Source organism: Lutjanus erythropterus, chromosome 4 (genome assembly GCF_056507025.1).
Source record: "Lutjanus erythropterus isolate fLutEry1 chromosome 4, fLutEry1.hap2, whole genome shotgun sequence".
NCBI lineage: Eukaryota > Metazoa > Chordata > Actinopteri > Lutjaniformes > Lutjanidae > Lutjanus > Lutjanus erythropterus.
Genome location: NC_139320.1, coordinates 41,118,156 through 41,136,428, shown reverse-complemented (window position 1 = coordinate 41,136,428; position 18,273 = coordinate 41,118,156). Strand labels below are relative to the sequence as shown.

General features: G+C 39.6%; 1 protein-coding gene across 4 annotated transcripts in view; it reads right to left on the bottom strand.

Moving 5' to 3' along the window:
- robo1 (roundabout, axon guidance receptor, homolog 1 (Drosophila)) overlaps positions 1-18,273 on the bottom strand; it is a 328,311-nt gene that overhangs the window by 170,197 nt on the left and 139,841 nt on the right. Inside the window, exon 1 of one of the 4 annotated variants that reach the window (XM_084717999.1) lies at positions 14,713-15,607. The exons of the other annotated variants lie outside the window; for them this stretch is intronic. Within the exon in view, the coding sequence (XP_084574125.1) occupies positions 14,713-14,773 (61 nt within the window). The 5' untranslated portion in view covers positions 14,774-15,607. Of the gene's footprint in view, positions 1-14,712; positions 15,608-18,273 lie in introns of those variants that run through there. 4 annotated transcript variants of the gene reach the window in all.

The following is an 18,273-nucleotide window of genomic DNA, read 5'->3' as shown; positions in this document are numbered from 1 at the left end:
GATTAATAAATTAGATTCCAGCCAAACAATTTGTTTGGTATTTTGAAAAACAAATATATGGTTAAAAGCAGGGATGATATACATGCTTTTAACACGAGTGGATAGGCTATTTCACAGTGTATTATGCAATGATTGCAGGGGAATGGAAATACCATTGTTGGGTCAATGTAAACAAACCAGTATGCTGAAAATTTCACCTTAAGCATACTGAGCCTAACTTGCATGAAAAAAAAGGCTGAAAAATGAACAAGGGGCTGAGGAGGAGGACAGTGGGGGTGTGCAAGACAACCGCTGTAGTGGGCGTGGCTACAGATGTACACTAATAGACTGTATATTAAACAATGTACAGAGACAGCTAGTAGTCTGAACTAACTACCTCCTGTCAAATTCTCTGTCTGCACTAGAAGAGTCCGCTTTGACAGTCACTAGGAGCACATTTGTGGCCCTCTGTAAAAGTTTCATCTCAGTTGCAGCTCAGCTGAGACAGACAGCAAGTGCCAACATTTAAAATACTAAGTAGGGAGATAGCAAAAAGATGTGTAATCTCTTGTAAATGATGCATCTTGATCATTTTTACAATGAATTTCAAGATTTAGAGCAGTTACAAAAGGCTGACTCTATGTCAGCATTGGCCTTGCAAGGTTCAGGATGATTTAAAACAGTAGAGGCATCTGAATCACTTTCAACCCATGAAATGCTGGTTTTTATAAATCTATTTAGAAGCATCAGTATTAACACTCACATTGATGTGTTTCATTACAGAACAGTAATCAACACTTGAAGTTAAGGATGTCCTGTTGCCACAGAGACAATAAAAATAGCACCTGGGACACAAAGATACAATGTCAGGGAAAATTCTGTTACGTTTATGCGTCATGGAATGTTTATCATTTTAATGATCAATTGCTGAAATTTGAAAAAATGATGCGACAGCAACACGATCTCTACGCTATGTGTTTAAAATAAAATTGTGTTTGCTATGAGATATGTTCAAAGTGTGTGTGCGTGTATGTGTGTGTGTGTGTGTGTGTGTGTGTGTGTGTGTGTGTGTGTGTGTGTGTGTGTGTGTGTGTGTGTGTGCATATGTGAGTGTTTTCATCATGTACACCAATTAGAAACAGATTTGCATCTGCACTGCAGTGTGCAGTGATGCTTTTATTGAGTTAGAAGTATACAATTAACTCAACCAAAGACTAAAAGAATGATGAAAACTGACTGGAGCCAAACATCCAGTGCAATTTCAATTTTAAGATACAAGTGCAGGAAAGAACTACAAGATCTTCCATGGTGGACCAGAGTGAGTCAATGGGGTGATGTGACTTACTTAAAGTTATTAAACTACACTAAATATGTAGAATGAAAAAGAAAAGGCCTCCAATTTGTGTGGGACAGCTGAAAGGAGAATTTGTGACAGTTGCAGGACACTGAGGAAAAAAGTTAATTTCAATCCCTGACAGTAATATAATTAATATAACATGCAAGTGTGTAGTACCTCTTTAATTTAATTCAAAATGTGCTGTCTGTTCAGTTTTATGTCCATTAAAAGTGTGGTGCAGTGGTGGTCTGCTCTTCCCAAGGTGACTCTCTGGGACTGGCTGCAGTGTTTCTGTTCCTGTGACCGGCCATTAGAGGAGTGGGATAGGTGGCAGGGAGTTGGGAAGGCAGGGGAGGAGGAGGAAGAGGGAGCAGCAGCACACTCAGCTGGCACAGCCCAGCTACAGGGAGTATGGCATTTGGGCTCACTGCCAAGAAAAAGAACAGCTCTGAAGGGATGCCAAAGTGAATCGGGGCAGGCACGGCCAAAAAGCACCTAATGCTTTTTAAATGTTATTTAGCTGATGGCAGCGGCTGATAGGCCTACTGTTGGACCAGTGTTGTATTACAGTCCCTGAGAGCAGAGCCGATGACCTTATGTAGGCTATTTGAAATGTTCGGCCAAACACATTCTGAAGCAAATCTCAGACAGCTGGGTGTTGAAAGAGAATTTCAGTTACGAGGGTACAACGGTAATGTCTGAGTGCAGAAACTTGGCTCACTTCCCACTGGTACCCTTTAGGTTAAAAGGGTAAGCATGGAGCACATAGCATCAGCCTGTCAATGTGTGAAAGCTTGTGCATGTGCATGCACACATGTGAGAGCAGTTCATACAGTGTAGCTGTGGATACGAGGTATTATTAAAGTGAAACGTGGCTCCCAGAGGCATAGCGTAGGTTAAGACTCAGTGGAGCCAGTTTCTCATGTGGCAAGATCCCAGAGACACCAGCATGGGCCTGCTGAGTGGGGCATGGCCCAAGTCCAGCCAAATGGAACACAAATCGCCCCAAACTGTTCAAAACCTGGACTGGAAAAATGAGAGTGGGATGTAAGGCATGCCATGTGATGCACAGTAAATATTTGGTCAAAATTAATGAAGGGGCGAAGGCTGCCAGGAAGCCTTTTTCTAGACGTCCACAGAGGGGAGACTGTGCCCAGTCTGGCATTAAAATTAAATTTCCTTCTGTAGACAACTGCTCACTGGCCTGTCTGCTTTCCAGCACCCACTTACTGCGTCCCCCCCCTCAAAACACATACCAACTGTCCAGGTACACAGTGTATCTGACCAAACACTGTTTTCTTGTCGTGCTGCGACTGAAAACGACTTGATCAAAAACGTATCCCAGTTCCTTAATTCCCATCTGTCATTTCTCTTCACCTGACAGTAGAAATACCGACAGACATCTGAATCAAAAGAAAACCTGTCTTCCTCTAAGACTTTGAGACAGCGGGGGAGGGGGGGAAATCAGATCCGTGCAAGACAGCTGTGATGACAAATGCAAGAGACGAAATATCCCTATCACCAAGATCCTTTCAAACTGTTTTGCAAGCAGAAATAACCACCCCAAGGATATCTCTTCTTCTTTCCACTGACTCTGAATTACATTGATTTTCCCAGTGTCTCCCTGAAAAAGTGATCAGCAGTCATTCAGCCAATAACGAGACAGATTTTTTTTTTGGACAATACTTTATATCATTTGAAATCCAGGCAGGAACATGGAATGGGAGGCACTGTTGTTCTGCCTTTAAGCCAGCAGTGGAGGTAATGACAGAAACCTATGTCTGTGTAAAAAGGCTGAGGCAGCAGGACATGACAGAGGTGTGACCATAGGTCTAGTACAGCTGGAGTGCACCAGGACAACGGTCCACCACTTTCCATAAGTGAGGATGTAGAAAATCTGCAGTTCCAACAATTCATTTTTTAAGTGTTTGAAGATCACTAAAGGGAATGTTGTCCTAGAAAGCCAAGAAAAACAAATGGAATAGTCAAAGTTGTCATTAAGACATTTGATTGATAAGAAAAATGTGATGCAGACTCGCAGCAAAGAGAAAGAACATTCATGTGGACTGACTGTTGCTTAATATTGTCAACACAAAACTGTTCATAAAGTCTATCTAACATTTGATCCTGTGGTCAGTTATAGTTGACTAATGCACCTAAATTTGCCCCCATAGGGACGGTGGTCACATGACCAGAAACAAGCCACAAATTAAAGCGTGTGGTTGCATGCATGGGCACGCTTGGGTACTTAAACAAACGGCACTACACCTCAGTGTGTGATGTTTTGATGACGTGTCCAACCCACCACAAGGGGATTTAAAAAGCAATAAGGAGCTTTGCTCAGCTAACTCAAATACAAAGAACAACAACTGAAAATGTCCAAAAACTGGGGACACAACGAGGCCTGGGAGCCCCATACGGCAGAGGACGTCGTCATTGTTTAGAAAAGATTGTCACTTCCTAATGCGTATATTTTATGTTACACTAGGCGCTGATGACGTTGTGTAACATGTCACACCTGTCACATCTCTCTTGCTTCCTGAATGCCAGCATGCTATCCAAAAGTACATATTGGGGCAAGATTATGCCAGAATGGTTTGGTTCAATGTAAAATGCTGGTGTCTTTCATTGTAGTATTACAGAATCCATGTGTACAAAGGGCAAAAGCTAAAGACTAAAAAGAACATTTTGAATAATTTCGGCTTTGGCTTCCCAGAAAGAGGAAGCCAAATATACTTCAAGATGTCAGATACATGCCTGTCATTATCATTAAAGCATTGAGCGGAGGTGGAGCCAGAGGTAAATAGAGTCCTCTGAATAGGGGACATAATGAACGAAGGATAAACACCGGCTGTCAACACTGAATGTCAGAAGGAATCAAAACAGTTGAGTAGGACGGCATTTATCACAGAGCACCTTCAGACAGTTGGCAACAATACCTTCTGAGCCAAAAAAAAAAGGCGAGATTACTAAAGCCAAGTGCATATAGGGAAATAGAGGTGCGGCTCTAAAACCTAAAGTGCACTTTTAATAGTTTGAACTTTGACAGCTTCTGATTAAGACTTGGTGACAGACATGCAGCCAAAAGTAAAAGCAATCTTGTGCTTAAAGCCTGCAGAACCTGTCTCTCACCCGAGGTCTACGATTGTTATTCAATTAGAGCATTCATTGTAGAAGCAAGGAGAGGGGGACGTGGGAGGGAGACAGAGTGAGGATTGTACAGTGGAAGGAGAAAGAAATGGTGGAAGAGAGGGCTGATAAACAGCTCTGCAAGTTTTTCAAAATTGAAAAGTACAGTTTAAAAGCTTTTTGAAAAGGTGTAAATACCAAGGCTTTCAGTGTTAGTCAAAAGTATCGTTCCTGTTCAAAGGGTTCAACACTTTTTAGAACCAGAAAGTGGCACCTTGCACATTATCAACAGCAAAGAAACAGTTTGGGATTATTGTGTTCACTTCAACAGTTACATCAGATTTAAGGAAAATGTCACCAATTTGCAGAAAGTAGGTAAGCCCCATAATAGATCGGGATTAGAGTTAATCTCCCAACTCAGAGCGACCATGTATTTACATGTTGGAAATTCACCCAGTTATTTGAATCCTCCTCACCATGGTTACAGCTGAATGGTGGGAGCGGCTCCAAAAGCAGTCCTATAATGGTGAAATTCAAGGTCACCTTCTCATTAATTATGTTTTCCAGCACTTCCTCTTAAATAGAGCGCACCCCTCCTACTTTTATCACCACAGGTCTTTGTGTGACAGAATTAGCCCCCAGGAACTCAGACAAAGTTGCTGATGCAGCTCAGGATGAGAGTGGCTTTTGAACATGAAAATGTGTGGATAAATGTCTCGAAATCTGAAATAAACAGGAAATTATGTTTGATAGGGAGGGTAGAAGCTTGTCACCAGAGGGAATCTTAGCTACGACAGCACAGCTAAGAGGGGGAGGAACCAAAGACATTAATCAACTAATTAGCAGTCTCTCTTTTAACTGCTAATTTAATCTATTCCTCTCAGCCTCTTTAATGGTATTTTCCCCTGTCAGTTATAACGAAAGAGAGGTTTAGCATTTCAAAAGTGTATCCAGGCCCTGCAATAAGAGGCTAATAGAATGGTCACAGAGGCTGGGAGGAGGCCTGAGCACAGGGAGTGAGAAAGAAAAGACGGATACTGGGGAAAGGCCTGTCCTCAATGCCACCTCTCAGTCTCCCCAGTGGAGAAAATGAAAAGGAGGGAGGTCTGAGCCTTTTTAAAATGCACAAGGCAGAGGAGCACCCCATGGTAGCATGGCTGGATTCTCCACCACAGCAAACACCAGGCCCATGCAGGACGAACCTTCAGGGAGATCCTGAATATGCAGAATTTAGATACATGTTGCGGCCGTTCTACACTAAACCAAACCCACAATACCACACTGATGCTTTGTACTATTTATTTGCTCAGCACTTTTAAAAATCAACCTCACCTCTCCCCAGATGTCCACCTTTAAAAGAAAAAAAAACAACATGAGTGTCCTTGCCTCACATGTTTTCCACCACTATCACCCTAATCAGCAGATTCTGTGCCATGAGGGACCAGTAGGAATATGCAATGTGAGCACACAGACCCAGATCAAGAGTATTCCCAGAGCTGGTGGTGTATCATGGTATGTTTGACTGCTCCGTCCTCCCCTTCGTCCTCCCTCCATCCCCCCTTTCCACACCCTGGGGTAGCCTTTGTGTAGCCACGTTCCCCCCCTCTACGCTCCTCACACCCTGAATCCCTCGTGAACCATTCTCTTCCCCTCCTCCATGCCTTACAATCGCCCTGTTAAGGCGACACAATGCTGCCTCCCCGTCCCCACAGGCTTTTTCTGCGTGTCGGCCCGGCTTTTATTTAAGAAAGGCTCTGCGCTGACCGGCCACAAAAAAAGGCAAGTCTTAAAAAATTGGGCCAAAAAAAAGGGGAGGGGGATGGGTAAGAGGATGAAGAGATTCCTTTAGCTAGCCCCCTTTCACCACCCCACACATACACAAACACGCTCCCCACCTCTCCGTCTTTCCTCCATGCTCATGTCTATATTAGTGGAGTCATGGGGAAACTAATCCACGGTGATGCTACATCAAGTAAACATGAAGATGCAATGTAGAATTAAATGTGGATTAGCGTTACGTAATTTGCTTGTGAATTACTGTGTCTGCAATACAAACTTTTTGCATTTTTCATAACAGGAAGAAAAGCTCTGGGAATTCTAAGCACACCATCAAGGTCTGAAAAGTAACAGACAAGTAACGTAATTAGTAGTGCTGGGATGATACACTTATCTACTGATTCAATATGATCAACATACTTGGCTGCTAATTTGATGTCCGGTGATTTTCAAGTATTGCAATTCTACAAGCATTGCAATTTGATATTATAATTTATTAGCTATTTAAAACTAGACCATGGAAAAAAGTTCAATCATACACTCCCAGGGACTGTATATTTTGAGTCATATTTCCATAAACAATGTGCACATGCAGTTTTATGTTAATCATGAGAAGTAAAATTAATCAGTTTGTTAATGTAGCATTACCACGATCACAATGCTAACTTCCCACAGTATGTTAATGGTAATTCTTATTATGCCAATTATGGCAGCTTACTTGACAGTTCAGTGTTAAATATGAATACTTAGCTATAATATGTAATATTTTTGCATTAAAATGTCTGGTATTAAAAAATGCTAGACAAATGTTCAATATTTTTTTGAGTTGTGTTACTGCATTTTGTCACATTATGGTGCATTACTTGCTAGCAGTTGCTAGCTAGTTGCCGTTATTTCTGGGAAAACACGGGATACGTGTGATGAAAGCCTGAACTTAATGTGAATAAATCTTTAATACATTACTATCAATGAAGATGATTTCTGCCTGAATCATGTCTGATAGATTTTCATCAGCTATGGTGGTTGTTTAACAGTGAAGACATCTCCCATGATCCCACGCTACTTCATGACTTAATCAAATTTCGTCTTTTGTTATTATTTTAATGTGAGAGACCTCTAGCAACAAAATTTACAAAGTACAAAGTGTGTTTTACAAAGAACTTTTAAATGTCCATAATTACCACTATTTGTCTAAATGTAACATAACAAAGGAAGGAATATCTGGACAGACAATTAATAAACCTAGCAAAGATAAAACATTATATTAGGCTAGACAATTTCACCATATTTGGTATTGAGGTAATCCAAAAGCAACACTGAGTAATTAGGTTATGTTATTTTAACTTTGTGATATATGGATTAGGTTACTGGCTACATTTTTAACTTAATTTTTAAAATAAGTCATTGTTTTGGAATATATTGTAAAGGTAACCCTCCCAAACCTGTCTGCAATACAAACTTTTTGCATTTTTCATAACCAGAATCAAAGCTGTGGGAGTTCTCAGCATGCTATTTGTGAGCCAAGACAGAAACCAGACAACACCTTTCATCCTATAAGGACCCGCCATTTATAATTTCAGCACGGACCGGCAACAGGGAATGTTTGTCCTCCACGTCAACTGTCAGAACAAGATGCATTTGCTACACCGACTGACCCATGAGTGTAATATCCTGGACACGCCTGCTGTTTTCTAGTATCAGCAGCTCCAGACTAAAAAGCTTATATGAAGTTAAGTTCCACAGTATTCTTAGTGGAGGCAGCTTAACTCTGTCTGGCTATACATTTTTAAAGCTTATAGTGACGGACAATTTGACAGACAAAGTGATGCTAGCTAAATAAGTCATAACAACATTATCAGCATGCAGTGAGCATTAAGTCTCCACAGTTCTGACTGTCTACAGCGAAGCCTGGTGAGACAAGGCAGTTAATTCCTGAGGAATTTGAAATACCAGAAGGTTGAAACACAGGGCATTGGGATGGATCCTCCTCAGTTTTACAAAATGATCTAAATCCGCATGATTCTCTGTGCAGACATGCATATCAGTCAAGCTGCAGCCACAGCAAATTACAAACTATTGACGTCAGATGGATTTGTTAATTAATCCAATTAAGCAGTGCTTTAGGTCATTAAAGGAAGAGCATTTGGGGTAAAGCAGATCATTAAGAGTCACCGCCTAATTATCTTCCCTCAAACAAACTGCTTTGAAATGTTTATATAGTCAGTCATTAATGAGTTAGTCGCAGTTCTCATGAGCAGGAAGAGGACACAGGCTGCCCTCCCACATTCCTCCGTGTGGTTTCACTAAGCCAAAGTCTGCCTAATCCTGGATCTTAGGGTGTAAAACCCTGCTTGATTTGGATTAGGATCAGATTAATGTGTATTAGTGGAAGTTATAGAGATATAGCTTTATGGGTGCTGTCACCTCACACAGGTGTGAGATTTTTCAACAGCAGACCTGAGACTCTTTCCCATTATGTTTCTCAAGGCACCTATATGCAACATGACCTCACACGAACTGCAACAGCAAGTCTCATAAATATGTAATTTATAACAGATTAAAAGACTGAAGAAACCCAAGTGGGGGAAAGTAATGATTTTAGTAATTTAATAATTTCCTATTGCTGTCCATATAAAAACTGATTGATGCATGTCTTATTGTCTGATGTCCACACAAAGGGTTCAGCGCTGTCCAAAATCAACCAGAAACTCTGTTTTACATGAGGCATTAAGTTGGATGCAGTACAGTGTATGTGCAAAAGTAAATTCTTAACCTTAGATGCATAAGTTGAAAATGACCTTGTGGGTTTTTTGTTTTTTTTTCAATATCTGAAATGTATACAAGTTTTACTTAAAAGCTAGCTTTTAAATTGATCACCAATTATTCTGATAACTAATTGTTTTGAGTCATTTTTGAAGAAACAAAAATGTAAATTCTCTGATTTCAGCATCTCAATTGTGAAGACTTTCTGGTCTCTTTAGTCCTCTGTGACAGTTAACTGAATATCTTTGAGTTGTGGACAAAACAAGACATTTGAGGACGTTATCTTGGGCTTTTAGAACAGTGAGACAATTTTTTCACCACTGTCTGACATTTGACGGACTAAACAAATAATCGATTATTGGTAAAAACAGTAATCCGATTAATTGATAATGAAAACAATCATTAGCTGTACCCCTAAAAGCTAACATGTTTGTGTTCATTTTTGTATTCATGTTTATTTGGAAGTCACGAATATTTTGAAAGTGATGTGTAAGTGATAATAATTTTGTTTTAAATTTATGTTAATCAATGCCAACATTTATATGGATTAGTGCCAATTTATATTTCCTTGTATACAAGTATACTATAATAGTGATGTTGATTTAAATCATTATTTTAGAAAGCAAAAAAGTGGTCCAAGGGTATAGTTAAGAAACACCTTTGAATCAGAACTTGGATCTCTTAAGGCTTTTTAAATGTCATAGAAGAGACTCTTATGAGGAACAAGTCAGATTTTCTGCTGCAATTTGCGTGAGATTTAATTTTTTTCCCCACGAAATACTTGCACTACTAGGCATTTTTGGTTTTGCATTTCAGATAATATTTAGGCATTTTTCAAAACTTTCCCTTTATATGATTCCTTAAGATTTTTTTTTCTTTCATTCAGAGCACATTGAGGACTCTAAATCTGTTGAGCTTCTTTGTGTAGCAGTTTGTGTGAGGTTGACTCACAGTTTTGGGTTAAATGCCTGGACTACTACTACTGCCATCACACAACATCACTTCAGAGGGTTCAACTCTGGAAAACAACATTACTTTAAGGCTATTTGCCATACCAGAACACTATTTTAGAAAACTGGTATGAAAGAAAAAGTGTGACTGTGCGAGGCGGTGAAGGGAAGAAAGAGGCTGCCTTTAATGACTATGTTTTCAGGCCTTGTGAAAGGTAATCGTAGGAAGAAGACAGGAGACAGAGATGGGTCTCACCTGTGGTCTGTGGTCATTAATTGGCCCTGGAGCCTGCTGTGTCCTGTCATACCGTCATGATGTAGGAGGTGGAAGGGCTCGGCAATTTATCAGCACTTACAAGTCAATTTGTCAAGACCTCAATGGCGAGGTGCTGCTGGGGCTGGGGGCTGATTACCAGGGCACCACTCCCACAGCCCATATTTTTATCAGCACTAGTACATACTCACACCTCTACACACCGCAATGATTGGATATAATCATCCAAAGAGTTTGCAACACACGGATGTACATTATTACATATCAACCAGATTGATGTACATATTTCTTAGGCACTGGACTGTGGCTATTTCACTACAGATGCCATTTTTCTTCTTCTTTCCCTAAACCTAACCAATCCCCTCTCATGACTAAGCCTAACCAACACAACCAACAAACACAACGAGTATTAGCCAATCAGGGGCTGAGTGGAGAGCAGTAAATGGCTTTTTTCAAGATCAAACTGCACATTTTAGACTGGCCTTTTTTGTGACCAGTCCAAGGCACATCTGTGCAATAATCCTGCTGTTTATTAAGTATCTATATGCAACACATGTCAGGTGGATAAATTATCTTGGTGAAGGAGAAGTGCTCATTAACACAGATTTTAACAAACTTTGAGAGGAATAAACATTTTGTGTGATTAGGAGTCTCAGATTTTTAATTCAACTCATTAAAAATGGGAAAAAAAACGAGTGCTGTGTTTAAATTTTTGTTTAGTATACATTTTTGAAAAGAGACATCTGATAATACCTTGAAATCAGACCCTGCCTGTTACTTTGCATTGCTCTAGCAGCCCTTATCTTCTCTAAAGTGATCCAAAGTGTATTTGAGTGTGAGAAGTATGGCCACCTCTTGCCCTCATCTGAATGGCACCTCAGAGGTGAGTATAAGGTCTGACGAGCACTTGGAGGAGAGATAACAACCATTTAGTGTACAGCAGGAGGACCGATCGGCTGATAACAGGGCGAGCCGTGATAGATGAAGGTATCAATTTACACCCATCAGACAGGGCAAGGCAGCAATAAGCGAGTCACCACCAGTTTGACAGGGGCAAAGGTTGTCTCATGTCTCTCCCTCTATTTCACACATATAAAAATACTATCTTACAACCAGGCCAGCGATGTGAGAATAATCTTGAGATTATCCACAGAGATGTTACTAAACATCACTGAGAGTTTACTTAAGAGATCTGATACCTCCTCTACACTGGAATGAAGTTGTTAACCCTCCAATTAGCAGCAAATATGAAATCTTTTCCTGGCAAGTGGCGTGTAATCCAATTTTCCCCAACACTGGTGTTTAATCCAAGACCAATCCTTTGAGTATCTGCTGTCCAGTCCATCTCTATTAGCAGGCCCTATTCTCACGCCTCTCCCCCAGAAAACATCCCCAGACATCCCCACAGCCAGGCGTAATTGGAAACCCTGGTGTCTGTGGGTCTTTCTCACAGGACAGGACCATTAGCAGCTCAGCCCGGGCAGGCCTCGGGATCTGGCCGAGGGGTGGAGCAGATGGAGCCACCACCTATAGCTCTAAAACGCTCACCTCTGACCCTACTTCCTGTTTAGGTGCTACAGTGTTTCCTCAAACGGACTGTGGTGTCAGAAGATTTTACCATAGCCAAATCACTGCTGCTGTTCCACAGAAAACAAAGAGCCAATTCAGGAAACCAACCAGGAAGCACGATTAACATTTGACTATGGATGATGAAATTGTGCATAAAGACACGGACACAAAAAATGGACTAACAACACAGCCAGCAGACACAGAATAAAGACCTTTCAGTCTGAGCTTGCTTGAGATCCCTAACATTTATACTCAGATGCGGAAATACTTCACTTCACAAGAGTTTGGACAAAAGATTACACTATTAACTAAAGGGACGGTTCATCCCCGGATTAAAAATATAGATTTTTTCCTCACATCTGTAGTGCTATTTATCCATCTAGAGAATTTTGGTGTTCAGTTTGGGGTTTGTAGTTTGTGGAGAGACATCTGCCTTCTCTTGAATACAATGGAACTAGATGGCAATCAGCTTGTGGTGCTCAAAGGACTAAAAAATACATCTGAAAAACTCAACAGCAATAGACATCATGCAAGAACGTTTTCTATTCTTAACTTTTTCTTCCGTTTTATTGTACAGTGGGTTTGTGTGAGTGTGCCACGTCAGATTCAGCAAACACTCCTGATGTCAGATAACTGTGCAAATGACCCACATAGATGTGATGAATGCCACCTGTGCATATTTGAGGGCACATTCATGAGTTACTGAAACCTGCATTTAAACTGGCAAACAGGTCTGACAGTAATTGTAACAGCTATTTTGAATTAATGATGATATCATTTGGCTAAATAAACTGAGAACTGTTCCAACTGCAGCCTCAAAAAGAATAATGTCAACATAAATATGAATTGTAATTTATATATGATTTTTCAAACTCAAAATTGTCTCAAAGTAATGAAATATAGGCTACAATCCATTGGTGAAAAGCAAAAGTTTAGATAACAGATGACATACTGCACACATGATTAGACCACTCTTTAATTGTGCTCATATCTTAGAGAAAATTCAAAATAAGAGAAAAATTGTGACTTCGGCAAGTTCTCCTAAACTGTAGTGATTAAAGAGAACTTGCAGCGAGAGTCTGTTTGTATGAGTGGTTCTCGCATGAGGCCTCTTTCCAGAAATCTTGACCAAAGCAATCAACAATCCACAGACTTTGCTGTGAGCCATTTCATTTAGGAACTATTTTCTTTCTACAGAATGACTCTCGCAGACTGTTAGCAGGCTTAGCTGAGGAACACACCATGAATGTCTACATTCTGCGCTGTTATGAGCAGATGCATGCTTTTTTTCTGCATGGTGATCCTACAGGTAAGAGAAAAAATATGTGTTTTTGAAATTGGTTGAACTACCCCTTTAAATACTTACATACGTATGTTGGAGCTACATTAAACAGTAGCAGAAGGCCTGGTTGTCACTGCATTGACTCTGTGCAGTCAGTTTTTCAGGAGTATTACACCAATAAACTACCTTACACATGTTTGTCTTTTTTTCAATACAGGTTCTGTACAAGTGTTTCTTTGTGTAAAATGCTCCACTAGCTCACATTCAGGGTGCACTTTTCCTAATGTCTTATAATGGGGTGGCAGGCATTTGCTTCCTCATAACTTTGAAGCAACTGACCTGGAAAACCCCAGCTATAATAGTGCAGGAGCTCTATAGAGACTTCCATGTGATGACTGAGGAGGAATAATGTGGAAGATAATAAGGAACAATACAGGCGGCACCACAACACAAAGACAACTGAAACCAGGCTGCTGTAGCTCCACATGACGCTTTAGAAATGGTGCAAATCCGAATAAAAAAAAAGTCAAATAAAAACATATAAAAACATACAGAAAATGTTGCACTCAGCAGTAAGTTATCTATGAGTGGAGTAGCGACATACATGGAAACATGGTCTCCACAGGGGCTCTGTGCTGTCTGCATGAAGGATGATAGCTGCTCTCTGCACTCATCCCACATGGCTGCAGCACTGTATGTGTGACTTTATGTGTGCTCAGCTCTTCAAAGTTAGATTACCCTTCGTTACCCTGAGAGTTTTTAGTGGACAAGAGAGAAAATTTCACTGTTGTGTATACTTTATTTCAAAGCATGAAGCTGAAAATACAGCAGAGATGATCCTCTTATAAACATCTGAGCAAGTAGGCCTAAAACACACTCACTGTTTAACAAAAGTCCAGCGTTCAAAAAGGGTTTTCTCATGGTCGGGGAAAGTTTTGTAATGCAGCAACCATTATTCACTGAGAAGGCAAACTTTAATAGATTTGGAGACTTTATTGTAGGTTTTCTCAAGCTTTTTCATGTCAAGAACCCTCAAAACAGATGTACAATGGTCCAGACACCACAAATTTGGTAGGATTTTATCTTTAGGAACCCCATCTGAGTTTTTTTTTAATCTTTAGGCTAGAAAATAAAGTGTAATAGTAATACATTTTGAGACTTGCAGGGTTTCCAAAGCTTTTTCATGTCAAGGACCCCAACAACTGATGCAGATTAGAGCACAGGCCCCAAATTTGATTGGATTTTGTCTTAAGGAATTCTCTCTGATTTTTTTTTTTTTTTTTTAGGTTTTAGGATAATAATGTCAATAAAGTCAGTCAATAAATGATAAAACTAGAATCACTATAAATGACAGTTAATCAGAATTGTTCTTCCAGTGTTGTTCCAACTTACAAAAAAGGTGATAAAAAGTTAAAGTATTCTTTTTTTTTTTCTTTAAATGGTGTTTATTGAATGATTTTAAATGAAACTGTTTTGTTTTGCATGGACTGTAGTCTATCTGAATACATATATTAAAGCCTGTGGCACAAATAATTAAAAAATTAGTATTTTTCCTCCTTTGATTTTTCCCCTCCTTCAAAAATCAACTTGTAAAACCCAAATAAAAGGCCAAAGCTGCAAGATTACTCCTGAATAACCATGATCAGTGACTTACCTGAGCACACATGGAGAACTCCTAACAGAAATACAAATCCAATAGAAGTTGGAGACATCATTCAACGTCTCTCTTATGAGAAATGTTCTTGTGTAATCCAAATTATTCACAAAGCAACTTAGGCATCCGCTGCTTCATGTCAAAACTGGAAAACAGAAGCTTAGAATCCAGAGTTTGAAGAAAGAACAGCCAGATTTAGACCCAAAAAAAGCAAAACGTGACAACAGTCCAAGAGCAGTTTATCAAGAGCTTGCTTTGGCTTCTTGTTGTGGATGAGAGGAAGATAAAAAAATATAATAGAAAACAGTTCCAAACAGCAGGAAATCTCAACACATGCTGTATTTCAGTAGTTCAGCTCAACTGAATGAAGGCATGTGTTAAAAATGAGTGAGAATACGAGCAGAGAAGCAGAGCTCTATCCTTTCTTTGAATTCATCCCGCTGCTGCCGTCCGTGCGCTCTCATTCAAACCATTTAGATCCTTTGTGCAAAAAAAAGGCTAAAATATTAAATCCACCGTGGCTGAAAAGTGAGTGAAAAGTGAGTAAAATCTCGCCGTAGTCCACGCTGAAAGCCTCTGTCCCTGCAGTCACATTATTTCAGTCCGATTCTGAATGTGTCACTTGAGATCGGAAACTTCTGCGAGTTCGTCCTGCAGCGACTGTCCTCCCTCATCCAGCGGATCCACGCACACGATCAGAGCAACTTTTCCATCACTTTCCCCCCCGTTTTTTCCTCCTCAGCTGCTCCTGTGCTGCGTCGCGGAGCCCGAACCTCAGGCGAGAGGGGGCAAACACGGCATCATAGTCACAGCTTTTCATTCAAGGAAAGCGGAATGCCTCGTCAATTGGTATGCGCCTTTCTACCCCCTCCATAGACCCGACAATGTTTCCCAGAGAAGAAATTTAACCTCTTCAATCCCGCGTGGATCCCAGCGCGCAGCCTGAGCGCAGACGCACGGCGCACACTGGCAGCAGGCAGCAGGCTACTGTATTTTCTTTAACTCGGTCCAACAATAAGAGAAAGCTTAGAAAACTATTCAGACATGTTGCTTTTATTCTTTCTGCGGTTCATGACTGAAAACAAATGGAGCAGCCTCTTTCAATGATATTCCAAAAGGGACTTCGCAGCGTGTTTTTGGATCTCCAGAGTTATTATATAATGGCCCTAAAATACTTTAAGCTTTTGTTTTGTCTCCTGTGGTTTCACAGTCCATTAATATTTCAATATTATAAACTAGATGAGCAACTAAATCATATTTTTATCCTTCTGTGTGTATTTAAGGATTAAAAACTGTACAGACATTATATATTTTATAAGTGTACCTTTTTTTTATTAAAACACTTTTTGTTTAGTCATTAAGTTGATAAAACAGAGAATGGATGCTAAAAGTGTAACTTCCAACAAATATTTTCCCCTTTTTAATTATTTTGTTTTTGGGGTTTGTTTGCTAGTCCATCTGCCAGTTTTATGTGTGTATAAATGTTTAAAAATTATCAATAAAAACTAAACACTTTTTTTAAAATTTACACATGAAACCTTATGCCTTGTATTGCCCATAATACGCAGAGAACTAATAACGTGTCCAAACTGTAAATATATATGATAGTATATAAATATAAAGCCAAAGAAAAGAACCCACATTTAATGTGCATCAGTGCACTGTGACTACACATAGTGAATTCAAATCTGGTTTGACAATTTATCTGCTGATCTGTGTTCCTGATTTAATATTTTCCCCAATGTGACATAAACTTGGGACTCACCCACATAAAAATGTGTTTCTCATCTCTTTTTTTTTCCCCACTTCAGGCTTCAATAAATCTGAGTTTCTCTGGAATGGTTTGATCAATTTAGCCTGCAGCCTGCTATTTCTTAGAACATCTGAGTCACAACCAAATTCAGACACAAGAACCTCGTTTAAATCAGGCGAGTAGAATTTACAACTATGCAAGCTATCTTGCATTAAAAGATCTAAAATGTTGTGGAAACATGAATGAGTAAAAAGAACAGCTGTAACATTTCCACATTTGCACAGATCAGCTCAGCTCAGTGTCTATGTGGGCTCCTGTGAACATTTGTGGCCAAACAGCGCCCTCCAGTGAAAGCTGCCAGAACTGATCTAAGAAGACCCGTTTTTATCAGAAAAAACTACATATGGTGTGTCAGCTGAGGAGTGGCTAGTAGTGATTCATTAATCATAAAGCACAGGGGGTTTTCAGTGTGTCATGGTCCAAATACTTTCAGTATTGTGGACTGAATAGTGGAGAATCATCATGTCTATTCTCCCATACCACTAAATTACACTGAATGAAATCATGAGTTTGAAGGTTAAAAAAAACAATGTATAGAATAATATAAACATAATGCCTTTCAATCATAATGTATGACCCATTAGAAGTGTGTGGTGGAGGCTGTACCCTGCCCTCTGCCTGTATTTCTTTACGTCTCCTGTGCTCAGGACACTTTACAAAACCCAAAACATTAGTATTTGACGTCCTGGGAATCAGACCCACCAATCAGCTATCTTTCTGGTGCGTTAACAGACAACTCACACAAATCCTGCTGATATGTGCTCAATGAAGATACAAGACTTCAAGAGACCTCAAATGAGCAAGTTAATGTACAATTCAATACATTTTTTTTTAAACTGGAGGTCCTGGCTTTCTATTAAGTGCAAAGACTAATGTTTTAATGCAGCATCTTCATCACAGTGAAATAAACAGAGTATAAACAGCCCTCATAGGCACATTTTTTCTCATTTAGATAATTTAATTTAAATGCAACCTTTAACACAATTATGAAAACATAAGGAACAAGTTATTCTCACACAAATAAAAAGATTAACAGCCACATAAATGGTTTGAAAATATGCTGTTCATCAAAGATTATGCTGTTTATCAACACTTGCTCAGCTGTTTGCTCCAAAAACATACTTACATCTATTTTAACCAATCTGAAATTTGTCCTCTTTCACCAGTTTGAGACCCCCATGATGCCAAATGCTTACTAACTGACTTATTTCATTACAAATGTAAAGTTCCCTACTCGCCACTGCATTCTTTATTATTTGATGGGTTGGACCTCACTGACCACTCTCAGACAAGAGTACTATTATTATTATTTTTTTATTTATAAAGCAATTCTGTTTAAACTTCCAGCCTGTCTCAGCTTTGGTAGTTAACAGCTATGCTTCTCCAGGTGGTTGCTTTTTAATTTACCGTGTTTTGACAAATCTGTGTTTTTCTTACAAAAAGCTCAAAATTAGACACATTTATATGAAGTAATGAATTAAAGTGCACCATAAAGAATGTGGTGATGGAGTCATGTGATTGTTTTTCTTGAGAGATCACAGTGTTTGAATAGCTGCTCTCGTTTTATTGTGGATTTTTGTTTATCGTGTAGATGTTGCTTTTTAATGTCATGTTGTACAGGTGCTGCCTTGGCTTCTCTTGTAAACAAGGTTTTTCATCTGAATGGGACATCTTGGTAAAATGAAAGTTGAAATAAATTAAAAACGTTCAAAGTTCTGTCTTTCAACTCTGAGCATGTTTTGATTTCT